At 57.4% G+C, this 13758-nt stretch overlaps 1 protein-coding gene across 1 annotated transcript in view; it reads right to left on the reverse strand.

Annotated features, from left to right (window-relative positions):
• IQSEC3 (IQ motif and Sec7 domain ArfGEF 3) overlaps positions 1-13758 on the reverse strand; it is a 118113-nt gene that overhangs the window by 61432 nt on the left and 42923 nt on the right. Inside the window, exon 3 of the mRNA XM_045554696.1 lies at positions 5800-6073. Coding sequence (XP_045410652.1) covers positions 5800-6073 — 274 coding nt within the window. The remainder of the gene's footprint in view (positions 1-5799; positions 6074-13758) is intronic.

Genomic DNA, 13758 nt, shown 5'->3' on the forward strand with positions numbered 1-13758 from the left:
TCTGTTAACCCTCAAGGGGGCCTGAAACCCCCTGTGTCCACCCACCAAATGCCTGGTCACCTTGCCGGACAAGACTGGCAGGTCAATTTCACTCACATGCTGCCTCACAAACACTTTAAATATCTTTTAACACTGGTAGATACCTTCACGGGTTGGGTTGAAACTTTCCCCACTGCCAACAAAACTGCTAGAGTTGTGGCCTCTACTCTCATCAAAAAAATTATTTCTCACTTTGGCCTTCCTTCCTCCATTCAGTCTGATAATGGCCCTACTTTCATTTCTAAAGTTATTCACCATGTCTGTGAGGTACGCAATATAGAGTAAAAACTTCATATTCCCTACAGGCCCCAGTCCTCAGGAAAAGTTAAAAAGACTAACAGATTAATCAAAGACCACCTCACCAAACTCATTATTAAGACCCACCAATCGTGGCTTGACCTTTTGCCCTTAGCTCTCACCCGGATCAGGGCAGCCCCTCGACATCCTACCTACCTTAGCCCTTTTGAACTCATGTACGGCCGGCCTTTTCTCGTTAACCACCATCTTCCAGCCCAGCCCCCACCTGTGGCCTCCTATCTCCCATCTCTCTCCTTTGCCAGGCAACTTCTCCGGGCCCACACAGACAGATACCTGCCTCAGCCTCCAGAGACGGACTCAGATATCTCTCACACGTATACCCTCGACCCTTGAGATCAGCGTGGAAAATTAAAGTCACAGGCAAAGTATACTGAAAAATACACGACTATTACCCTTCAGCGACTATTTATGTCAGCCATGAATACGTCCTGGCCCACCAGACACAGGTTCAAATACCTGTCAATATTCTGGAAGCAAAACAAACTCTAGCAGGACAACTTTCCTCCTGCCCTAAACATCCTCCTCTTACCTCCTGGCCAAATATTATTCAACATACCCTTGCCTTCCTAAACTGCTCTAAAATAATCTCTAATGTCTCCCACTGTTTCCTCTGTGCCTCCCTTCAGCGACCGCATACTGGCCGCTGTTCCCCTAAGCTTTTCTAACCCCTAAAAGACTCCCTCATTGGGTCCCTCCTGCTCCACTCCGCTCACTCGAGGTCCCCTATGGGAACCTGAGCCCACAGGCCAACCTTATGCAGATCACGTGTGCTTTCTCACCACCCTCACTGACCCCAACCTGCAATTTCATGGATGCTGTCTCACTAACCATACTGTGACCACGACCACCTCTTCTGCTCCGGGACAGTTCTCCTGGTGCAACGGGACAGTTCTCCTGGTGCAACGGGACAGTTCTCCTGGTGCAATGGAACACTTACCTGCTGCGTCAATACATCCACCCCGGGTCCCTGTTTCCCTGTCATGGTCGTCCCTCAATTAACTCTACATGCCTCAGGACTTGCAGGAGGCGCCCTGGGCCACAGTGTCATTTCTGCCCAAGACTTTGCAGATCACCTACAGCTATCCATGGAAACCACGTCCAAGTCACTAACTTTCCTACAGAGACAACTGACTTCTCTGGCTCAGTTTCTCCAATGCCGCCTGCAGGAATTATCCAGAGTGACAGTAAATCAGATGCTTCTTCATCCCTACTCTCCCCTTCCAGTCACCCCTCCACAGGCCGACTCCGGCCCACAGCCCCCACTGCACCCCTCAAAAGCAGGAAGTAGCCAGAAAGACCGCGGTGCCCTATTATCACTAAAAGGCCGGAATGTAAGGCTGGTGGCAGGCACCCCTCCCGTCCCTAATGGAAAAAGAAGAAGCCCCTCCTACTCCTCCATACCTGCCCTAAAGCTGAAACAAAGAAATTCCTCACTCTTCCTGCGGAAACCTTCCCTCCAGACAAACTCCCATCCCCCACCCCTAAAAAGGTATATAAGCCCACCCAGACTTCTGGGCGGGGCGGCTTCTCTGGTTCCACTCGTTGGACCATGAGGCTCGCCCGGGCCCCTCTCTTGGGACCCGTTACCCCCACCCGGGAGCACCCCAATAAAGCCTCTTTACTTATCCCTTTCAACTCTGCTCATCTTTCTTTCTCTGGCGCTGGCCACTCCGTTCTTAAAACCTTACACTGCCAACTCCGCCATAGCCCTGAGGATGACAGTCTTGCTCTCAGGCGGGCGCAGGCGACGGGCGCTCAGTAAACGCACATGCCCAGGCCCCGGTCTGAGCTGAGCCCTGAAGTGTGAGCAGGAGTCACCCAGGACTGGGGACAGGTGGGAGCATTCCCGGCGGAGGAAGGGCCAGAGGAAAGGTGGGCTCCAGGGACTGGTGAGCAGGAGTGGCTGGAACCCTGATGGGGGCTGGGTCTGAGGCAGGGGGCCTGGAGAAGCCTTTGTCCTGCACACTCGGGCACCATCCGAGGTTTTCACGCAGGGACAGCACGGTCAGAAGTGCACTTCATGAAGATGACTCGGCTGCAATGTGCAGGTGAGACTGGATGGAAGAGGCTCAAAGCAGGGGAACCAGCCGGAGGTCTCCCTGGGTACAGGCAAGCGGGGGGTGGGGGTGGCCTGGCCTCGGTGGGGACAGTGGGGACGGCAAGAGAGGGTCGGATTCGGAAGCCAGTTAGCCAGTTACGAGGTGGCATGTGGGGTTGGGGTGAGAGCGGAGGTGGAGAGACAAGCTGAGGAGACAGTCCTGGGCTCTGGATGGGCCGGGGAGGAGGCCTGGCAGGCGGGTGGGCCGGGAGGCAATGGCCGCACGAGACTCCTTCAGTCCAAGGGCTGCAGGGTGCTGTGCGGCCGGCGTGACCGTGGGGCCAAGCAGGCCTGAAGTCAGAGTCCGGTCCTGGCCCCTGGCTGTGTGTCCGTCCCACCCCCTGCATGTCACTGAGTTATCGTTTCCCCTGTGCCTCCTTGGAGCGTCTTTGTCATGTCAGGCGCCGCGCTACGCAGGGCTGCAGCGATGAGCGAGTCATGCGCCGGCCTCCAAGGAGGAGCCGGGCAAACAGGGAGAGCGAAGGCAGGCTGCAGGGCTGCCACAGGGACGCCTGGGGCTATGGAGAAGGGGCCCTCCCGATGCAGCCTCAGGAGGGCAGGGAGAGCGGCCAGAGAGGAGGAAGGAGCACCCAAAGTGAGTCCTAAAGCCAGAGAAGGCCAAGGGCAGGAGTGATGAGGGGAGTAGGGCCTGCAGAGATAGAGGCAGAGGGGACAGTGTGGAAGCCCCAAAGGGATACATGAGGCAGCTGAGGCCCAGAGAAGGTAAGCAACTTGCCCAGGGTCACACAGCTCATTGGCAGAAGAGAGAGGAGAGGAGCTGAATCTTTTGTAAATGTGAGCCATGTTTTCAAATCATTTTTGCCCTCTTCCTCCCACCCCCAGCCTGTGCTTGGCCTAGAGAGATGCATGAGCCAGGGTGGCCCAGCTGTTCCCCAAGGCTGGACTCACTGGGCAAGAGGCCCCTGTTACACCCTCTACCAGTCCTCACCTTGCCAACTGCATCCCACCGGCCTGAGTGCAAACCCCTCTCTTAGACTCACGCCAGGGTGGGGACAGCCCACAGAGCCCTCTCAGCTCCGCACGCCCCACCCAGCCAGGCACCATCAGACTCGCTCTCCCGCCCGAGCCAACGCACATGGTGGGTGTCTTTGGTGTCACTGACTGGACCCTCCTTGAACGGAACCGTAGTCTCTTTGGGGAGCAGGTGGGGAGCAGGGTTTTTTCCTCTTGGTCCCCCACTCCCTTTTGCTTGGCACATCATAATTATTAAAAAATACACATTCAATGAACTCTTACTATGCCCAGGACACTCTGCTAGATGCTGGGGGAGAGACAGGGAGATGAATAGGGGATGTTCTCTGTCCTCAAGGAGCAGAGAGTCCTGTGGAGTTGAGAGGACTGGTCACCTGGGCCAACTGTCCCCGGATCCCACAGCAGTGCCCAGACGGACGCCATCCAGCCCTCCTGGGCACCCACTGCCTCACACGCAGGACGTCTGTATTGGTAACAGGTCTAACCGTAATTAAGCTAAAGTCTTCCCCTCCTATAGCTGTCATACACTGGTGCCGCTGTTTTGTCTGGAATGATAGAAAATACATCTAATCCCTTTTTCACATGCCAGCCCTTCCAGATTTAAAAGTTATTTTCCTGTCTACAATTTCTTCATCTGACCCCAGCCCATCTTGTTCTTCAGGAACCTCAGAATTCTCATTTTTCCTCTTAAAAGAAGCCCCCAGACCCAAGCCCAGGATCCAGACAGTCCCTGACTGGTCACCAGCGTGGGGCCGCTGGCGGCTGCTGCCTGCCCTGGGCCGTGCCACCCTGTGCCGGCTGCCGCGGGCCGTGCTCATTCGTCCTGAGCCGACAGTCAGCTGAAGCCCCCTCCTCTTATACAAGTTGTTTGGGCTTCTGAAAGCTAAGAGCAGAACTTCAGATTTCTCTCTATTTCATCTGACTTTTTTTTTCATTTAAACCGTGTTTCTGTCCTGATGAGATTTAAAAAAAATCTTGGATTCCATCACTGAGGTATTAGCTGTTCTCTTTCAGCTTTATGTCAACAGAAAGTCTGGTAAATGTAACTTTTATGCCTTTATTCTGTGCCTGGTCCAGCTGCTTGACCTGGACAGGACCAAGGACAGCGCCCCACCCACCTCCCCAGGAATTGGCACTTATCAAAGTTTATTTTTTTGACAATTCTGTTTGAGAAGAACCCACCTGACTCTACTGTCATCCAATCCACATACTCCTGTCTTGTCTACATAGTTATCTTTGGAGATCGGTCGAACACTTTGCTGAGAGCCACAGGCACTGCCGACAGCCGGCCCCGACCCAGGGTAACCGCCTGGCGTCAGTGCCCAAAGAGGAAAATGAGGTTAGTTCGGCTTGACTCAGTCTTAGTGCCCTCTGACCAGCTTCCTTTCCTGAGACGCACCTCGTCTGCTGGCTGAAGAGAGGTTCCTCAGAACCTGCACGCTTTGGAGCCAGGAGGAACCCTGGAGGTGATTCAAGGTCTAATTCTCATTTTTGCTGATGAGAAAACCAATGCCCAGAGTGCGCCACTGGTACCCTCAAAGCCACAGGGTTAATTAGAAGAAGAACAAGGCCTGGATCTCATGTCTACGTCTCCGAGTTCCAAGCTCTCTCTGGACAGTGTCATGTCATCAAGTCTTTCTCTAAGCACATACGTGCACACAGACATACACACTCACAGGCCTTCACAGGGCTCTTGACTGTCCACCTAGACAGACTGAGGCTGCCTCTCTGGGGGCTCGGCGGGCCCCATGACTGTGCCCTGTCTCCCTGTGCTTCATAGAAGGGAAGGCGGAGGCCTAGAGCCTCCCAAAGGTTTGTTCCCTAACGGGAGCTTCACACTCCCCATCCGACTGATCTCGGGACTCCTCAGGTTACCTCCAGGAGACCACTGTCCTTGCCCCTCATCTCAGGCTGTGCGTGCCTGGGGCTCGGGCTCCCCCGTGGGTGAGCATGTGGCTGGGCCCTGTCGTCTGAGCAGCGAGTGGAGGTGGGACTTCCCCGGGGAGCAATGGGCGGCCTGCCCAGTGGCCTGGGGGGCAGCTTAGGCTTCCTGTGCATTGCAGAGGAGCAGGGCCCCTGCACACGCGGCCGGAGGGCCTGGCACTGCAAGGGCGTGTGCCCTGTCACGTGAAGGCCACGGGTGGGTGTCAGGCAGTGGCCTGTGGCTGGTTCCTGAAGGAACTGGATTACAGGGGAGGGCAGATTAGGGCCTCAATTTGAGAGAACCGTGGCAAAGGAGGTGTGCCTGCAGCAGCAGGGGCCCAGATCGGGAGGTACTTGGCACCCTGGTCAGCTCCCAAAGGCAGGGCCTCTTCGCCACCCGCGCCACCCCCCTTGGAGGCCCTGGGTACCTGTTTATTCTTTAGGTCAAGGGAGAGTTCGTAATCGGAGGCAGCAGGGGTGTGGGAGCAGAGCGCGGTCGCCAGGGCAGGCTGCTGCCGGCCAGGGGAGGCCACACGGGGGGGGCCGGCCCTCGGGGGGGCACCCCCCGCTCCCGGCTGCTCCTCCTCCTCCTGCAGCTCCGGGTCTTGTGCCTTCAGGGCATGGATACTGGGTCTGCTGGCTGCCACCACCGCCGTTGCCACCATGGAGTCCTCCACGCCCCCACCGGCGCAGGAGCCAGCACTGTGAACAAAAGGCAACGGTGCTCGGTTGGGGGAGGGGATGCTTGCATGTGGGCGTGGGGGGGGCAGAGCGGCCAGGGCCCTCTGGGCCAGCCTTTCCGCTGGGTGGCGGCCCTTCTAGTGACGGGGACTGGCGGGGGTGTCTAGGGAGGGCTGTCATGGCAGGGCAGAGCCCAGGCGAGGAGGAGGGGCAAGGCCGAGACCCTGGGCTTGGGGAGGTGTCCGCGACAGAGGCGGGCGGCTACGGCAGGAGCTCAGGACCCTGCTTGGAGGCGGCAGAGCAGAGTGGGAAGAGCAGACTGTCTGCATCCACCCTGGCCTCTGCCTCTCATCAGCTGTGTCATGGGACCCCTAGCAGGTCACTTAGCCTCACTACACCTCTGTTTCTCCAAGTATAAAACGGGGATAGTGACAGCACCTACCTCACGGGGATGTTGGAAGGCTGAAGTTAAAACTCGTAAGACTGGGCCTGGCTCACGGTCCCTGCTATCCACGCGGTAACCGTGGTACTCATCCGTGGGTTCGCCCGGGAAGCCGCCTCTCCCTGCGCCCGCTGCGTCTTCTGACAGCCCAGATGGGTCTGGGGGGGCCGCTACAGACCTGGCCCGGGCATACGCCCCTCGGGGTGGGTGGACTCCAGTTCGGGGGCTGGGTCAGCGAAGAGGAGGGTTCCTGCCCTGCTGGGTGCTGCCCAGGGAGTGAGTTCCCTGCGGCTGCGCCCTCCCCACCGGCCTCCACGTTCTGCCTGCCCCGGAGGCCCCAGGCCCAGCCACCTCCTCCATGAAGCCTTCCTGAGTGATGGCTGCTTTCCCGGCTCGTCTCCGAGAGCACAGGAGCTGTCCTTGGAGGGTCCCTGTCTGTTTCACAGAGGAGGAGCGGCGGCCTGGTGAACAGCAGGGGCGCGGGCCCGAGCCCCGCCACTGCCTGGGGTGTGGGGTCACGGCGAGGAGGACAGGTGTTTGGCACAGAGTGGGCGCCCAGGGAGTGAACTCTCCGTCTGGCCCTTGCAGAGCGCAGGGCCTGTGTGTTATTTTGTTTCTGCCTCCCCAGGTGGCTCTGGGCAGGCGCTGAGTGCTCAGTCAGTGCTTGTGGATGGCGCATCGAGGAGAACCCAGGGCTACAGGGATGGCCTCTACAGCAGACAGTGGCGGAAGGTCGGGCCTGGAAGGGACCTAAAGGGCATCTAGGGCAGCCTCCAAGCCCCCCGTTTTTGCAGACGAGGAGCAGCGGCCCAGGGAGCCGGGGTGTGCCTGGGGCAGGAGGGCCAGGCAGCCTGAGTGCTGAGTCCCTCCAGGACGTGGCCGCACACGGGGGATGCCGCGAACGCAGCAGAGGAAGGGCCTTCCTGCTGCTCCACCCCCTCCGGCTGCACAGCGGTGCTTCTCCTGCCCCGGGAACAACTGAGGCGGGCCGCACAGCCCTCCTCACCCGCTCTGCACCTGCCCTCCCATCTGTCCCCGGCACTCCCTGCGCCCCACAGACAAGGAGAGCTCGCTGGCTGGCCCCGGCTGCAGGGACTCCTCATTGCTGCTGCACATTTCTCTGCTGCAGCACTTCTTGTGTGGCTGCCAATCAAGCTGCATGGCTGGAAGCAGCTCTAGATGTCTTTGACATGTTTTTTTCACTGGTGTCACCAGGAAGTTCTTTCTAAGATCTAACCTCAACCCCTCTTGCTATAGTACATGCCCTCCCTTCCTTCAGAGCACATGGAAATACTCTTCCCCACCACTAGCACGTCTGTGTCCTGGGCCTGGGGGCAGTGTTCAGTCTCCCCCATCTCTCCCCCGGACTGTCCTTGGCACCGGATGCCCGGGCCTCTCTACCCCAAAGGGTTTTCGAGGCTCTTTAGGGACCTGGTGGCTACTCAGGGGTAGTCGTTTTCTCTCTTTGATTGCTGGAGTGTGCATGGCAAGGGGTACTGGGGAGTTGATGCCCTTGTCACAGTGCTCAGCCAGTGACAATGGGGGCTGCTGGGTGCGTTCCCCAGCTCCCCTGTCCCCCAAGTGGAACAACTCTGAGGCAGATTCTACACCAGCTCCCAAAAGTCCCCCGTGGGATTGAGCCCCAGTCGCCCAAAGCAGTGGCTTGGTCATGAATGAACCCTGCTTTGGCTCCTCTCCTGTGTCTCCTTTTCCCACTCCCCACAGGCCCTCCCTGGAGTCACCTTGTCCCAAATAAACTACTTGTGTTAACAAAAAACAAATTTTAAAAATAGCCTTTTGTGTGGGCCTGTTTGTGGGCCACCCCTCTGGATACAGATAGAAGCTTCGAAGCCTTCTCACCTGGATTCATGCATAGGACCTGGGAGTCAGGCCTCCCACTGCCAAGTCCAGCAAGCACGTATACACGCACACACACACACGCACACACATGCACACACATTCATGCACACACTCCCACACGCATATACACACACTCATGCACACTCTCTCACACTCATTCACACACATGTACATACACTCTCTCACACCCATGCACACACACTCATGCACACACTATTGCACTCATGCATACACACTCTCACACTTGCACACACACTCATGCACACATATACACTCCTGCACACACCCATGCACACACACTCATGCACACACACACTCTCTCTCATGCACACACAATGCTTCTAACCAGCTCTGTGGCTTTGGGCAATCCGAGTTCTCCTCCTGGGTCAGTTCCCTCACCTGTCACACGAAGGGAGCTTGCTCATCTCTAAGGACCCTTGAACATTCTAGGAGCTTGGACCCCAGTGCAGAGACCGGTCCACCAAGGCCCACCAGCCCCTAGTTCCAGGCTCTCTGGCTGGTGGAACCAACTCCTCCTTTGTCACCCTATGTGCTCAGGGGCCTGAGAGACCAGGGTCCCCAGGTATATGGTGAAGAAGTGTTGGAAAGGGGACCCCCATACTTGCCTTTCTTCCCTGGACTGTCCCGTATGTCTTGTGTGGTGTGAGGTGGGCATGGAGTCCCTGGACTGTCTCATCAATATGGCGACATTAAAGATTACATGGTGGAGGGCAGGGAATCTGGGCTTTGGGGTGAGGAGACCTGGGTTAGGATCCTGGCTCTGCCACTTTCCATGTGACCTCGGGCAAGTTCCCACTTTTCTGTGGCTCTTTCCTCACCTGCAGAATGGACCTTCTAGTAACAACCTTGCAAGGCAGCTGTCAGGGAAAAGGCGAAGCATGCGTAGCCCGGCACACAGTGGTCCTGAATACATGCAGTGGTGGTGGTTGTTCTCTGAGCTGGAGCCCTGCGGCGTGGAGGGCCGAAGGACCCCTCAGAAAAATCACACGGGGAATTCTGAGGTGGGTGGGGGGTTCTCAGCATTTAGTCTTGGCAACCTTCACAGAACAGAAACACTGTTCCCATCACTGCCCCTGGCTGTCCCCAGCCCTCCAGATGGACCTGCTTCCTGGAGGTTTCCTCCAAGCCCTGCCCCAGCTACTGGAGCAGCAAACAGCGAAGGGGCCTTGGTGTTGGGTGTCACCAACACAAGGCTTCTGAGGAACCTGTGTGTAGTCGCCGCCTGCAGGCAGGCCACCCGGCTGTGCCCACCACGATGTGGGGCATTCCCAGGTGGCCATTCGTCCAGTGCCCATCGTGTGGCCTTGGGCTGGGGCGCTGTGCCAGGGAGCAGTGGTGGCCTGAGTGCTCTGAACCCCTCTGTGGTGGCTGAGCGTGAGTAGCATGTTCTCAGCCTCTGTTTCCGTCTCTGTGCTCACCTGGAAAGACGGTCTGAGGAAAGAGGATAGAATCTTCTTCCTCGGCTGCCATAGCTGGAAGGACCACCTCTTTCACCCTGAAGACCGTTCACATAACTGGAGGCCACAGTTCTGGCTCCCAGAACATTACTCTTTGCACGACAGACACAGGCTACGTCTTCAGCTCCCAGAGTTTGCTGGGTGGCCTCACGTCACATGCACCTGCCAGCCCTAGGGGGTCAGATCTCAGGCAGCCCGGCCCTTGGACAGGAATTATGTGGCTGGGACTCTCTCTGGGGCCTGAACAGCTTCTTATAAGCCCCTCCCCGAGCTCCCGGCGGGGGATCCTAGGGATCTGAGCTCTCGTGGGCTCCTCGTCCAGCTGCAGAAACACGTGCCTTAAGTGACAGTCCACTGGCCTGAAGACACTTGGGGCCCCTGCTGGCAAATGAGTGATGCTGGTCTCAGGATATTCCTGAGGTTGGGCACCCATTTGAGAAGCCAAAAAGTAGAATGTGGGTGGCACCAAAACAAGGGGGCTCTTAGAAAGCTTTGACTGTGTCCACATGACATTAGGCTAATACACATACAGAGGCCAAAGGCCTCAGCAGAAGTCCTGCACGGGAACACAGGACTTGAGGATGGGAAGTGAATATCTTTGAGGAATCAGGGGAACAAGCAGTTGCTCAGAGGAATATCCCACGTGCCCAGGAGCAGACCTGTGTTGGAACTGAGCCTCGCACCAGAGGGGGGGCACTCAGGCAGGAAGGGTGCTAGACACCTGCTGTGCATGCCTGGTCCTGGCACGCAGAGGTTCCCCAGGGTTCCAGCCTGTCTATCGTCTGCACCCTCAGAGCTGACTTCCAAAAATGCAGACGGGTTAATGACAGTCCTCTACCCAAACCCATCACTGACTCCCCAGTACTTGGGGGACAGAATCCATTAACAATCTCATGCCTATCTTCCTGTCGAGCCTCACCCCCATCCCCGGAGTGACCTGTCCACACTGAAACTCTCCCCAGACCTGCCCAGCCCACTTGGGCCACCGTTCCTCTCCATGGTCTCCTTCTCCTGAAATCCCCTCCCCTCCCTGTGCCCTGCCCTTTCACACACTCCTTTCTCTGCCGCGTCAACTCTTCCAAGGGTCACTCATTGTCCCCAGGAGGAGTCAATCCCACCCTCCTATGTGCTCTAACAATTCTTGGCACTTGCCTCTATCTCAGCACCAACCACTTTGTGCTCTAATTATTCACTGATGTGCCTCTGTCTTCCACAGACTGTGCTATGCACATGTTTTGTTTTTATCACAGGTACTTATCATAGTGGGTTGGCTCAAAAGGTGTGTTTAATAAAGGTTAAATAAATGGATGGATGGGTTGGTGGGTGGATGGACGGATAGGCAGATGGATAGATGGGTGGCTGGGTGGATGGATGGATGAATGGATGGGTGGATAGATGGTTTGGGTGCATGGGTGGATGAGTGGGTGGATAAATGGATGGATGGGTGAACGGGTGGATGAATGGATGGGTGGATGGATGGTTGATGGGTGGATGGATGGTTGTTGGATGGATGGGTACGTGAGTAGAGGGATAAATGGATGGGTGAATGGATGGACTGATGGATGAATGGATGGGTGGGTGGGTGGGGGGTTGGATGGATGGGTGGGTGAGTGTAGGTTGAGTGGATGGATAGGTGGGTGGATGGAAAAATGGATGTGTGGATGGGTGGATGGGTGGGTGGATGGATGTGTGGGTGGGTGGATGGGTGGGAGAATAGTTGGATGGGTGAGTGTAGGTTGAGTGGATGGATAGGTGGGTGGATGGGTGGATGTATGGATAGGTGGGTGGATGGGTGGGTGGATGGGTGGGTGGGTGGATGGGTGGATGGGTAGGTGGGTGGATGGGTGGATGGGTGGGTGGGTGGATGGATGTGTGGATGGGTAGGTAGGTGGGTGGATGGGTGGGAGAATGGTTGGATGGGTGGGTGAGTGTAGGTTGAGTGGATGGATAGGTGGGTGGATGGGTGGATGTATGAATAGGTGGGTGGATGGGTGGATGGGTGGGTGGATGGATGTGTGGATGGGTGGGTGGATGGGTGGACGGGTGGGTGGGAGAATGGTTGGATGGGGGGGTGGATGGGTATGTGGATGGGTGGGTGGATGGGTGGATGGGTGGGTGGGAGAATGGTTGGATGAGTGGGTGGATGGGTGGGTGGGAGAATGAGTGGGTGGATGGGTGGGTAGGAGAATGGTTGGATGGATGGGTGGATGGGTGGGTGGGAGAATGGTTGGATGGATGGGTGGATGGGTATGTGGATGGGTGGGTGGCTGGGTGGGTGGCTGGGTGCTGGGTGAGTGGGTGGCTGGGTGGGTAGATGGATAGGTTGGTAGGTAAATATCATTTAATCTCCACTACTTTCCCAAGGGCAGAGATACTGGGGTGGCCTTGGCGATGTGCCACCCAGACCCTCCTTCAAGAAGGGACTTCTTGCCCACCTGCTGGCAGTGCTGTTGGAGACTGCCTTCAGCTGGCAGCCCCATTGTTAGGGCTTGGCTCAGCTCTAGAGGGCCACCTGGCCCCAAGTCACATACTTCCCAGGGCTGTCCACATCCAGTGAGTGATTGCGGGGGGCGGGGGGTGTACAGACTCCGCATCCTGACAACACATGGGCAAGCTGATAGGCCATTCTTGGTCCAGAGCTCAGTGGGATTGGCAGAGGCTGAGGTTGACTTTTTGCAGTTTGACTTTGCCCCAGGCTGTGTCCCTCCCCTTCCTTCCACAGGTATTGACCCCAAGGGCTTTCCCTGGTAAAAAGCTGACTCACTGAACCCAGGTTTGCTTCCTGGAGAACCCAGTGCCCCACGGCTACTCAGCCTCTCTTTTTCCTCCCCATTTCTTGATGGCCAGGATCAATCCAGTCTCCTGGAACTTTTCCGGGTTCCAGATACCTCTGCTAAGGATTCACACAAGCCAGATTTTATCTTTACGTCACAGACTCCATAGACCCCAGGCTAAGGACACTATTACAGAGAGAAAATCATGGGATATTTTCCATATGCTGGGAACGGTGCCGAGGGCTGGAGGCAGCTCTGATCAAGCAGAGAAAATATCTGGGCACCCAACACCACAGAGCTTTTCGGAGCCTGGTCATCTTTATCCTTGACGCTGACGGAGCCTGGCTCCCAGGGAAGGAGCTGCGTGGAGCAAGGCCCTCTGCTCTGCAACTCGCTGGCGGGGAGAGCTGAGTCCCACCCAACTCTTCTGCGCCTCGGTTTTCTCCTCTGCAAAACGAGGGTGCAAACAGCTCCTTTCCAGGAAAGTGATGAAGATGAAACGACCCCCGGGTCAGTACTCCCCGAACGGCGGCAAACACAGCCTTCTGCCGAAGGACCCGGTGTGACAGGGCACCTGGGACAGCCACCAGCACTTGTGCTCACGCAGCCCCCAGCAGGCGTCCTCTCTGGGCTCCCAGGCAGGCCCTGGCAGCCACGCTGCCCCTGCCAGGAGCTGAGGGGACAGGAGCGACTGGGGCAGGGCAGGCGGGAGGAGGGTGCAGAGCAGGCCGCCCCTGTCCTACAGCGGCTGCCGGCGCCCTGGGCACAAAGCTGGAGGCCAGGGGTGAGGTGGCAGCTGCAGGCCCCGTGGGAGCTCCTGGTGGCCGCGGTGGGGGCCTGCGGTGCGGGAGGGTGGGGCGAGGCTGAGTGGCCCGAGGGTCCTGACTGGGACCTGGCTGAGGCGCTCCTCAGCTGACAGACGCCCCCAGGGGCCCGGCCAATCTGCCGTTCCCAAAGCCCTAAAGCCCTTCGGAGGCAAAGCTGTGAAGCGTTTTCCAGACAAAAGCTAACAATAGGCCTCACATCCCCTCAAGACCTTTCAGCCTTTCCCAGAACCCTTCTTTCCTCCCTTCTCTGACTCGGTGCCTCGATTTTGGACAGCCAGGATGCAGGCGCCAAGCGTGGGAAGCCGAGTGTCTCCAGGCCCCAGGC

Source organism: Lemur catta, chromosome 6 (genome assembly GCF_020740605.2).
Source record: "Lemur catta isolate mLemCat1 chromosome 6, mLemCat1.pri, whole genome shotgun sequence".
Taxonomy (NCBI): Eukaryota; Metazoa; Chordata; class Mammalia; order Primates; family Lemuridae; genus Lemur; species Lemur catta.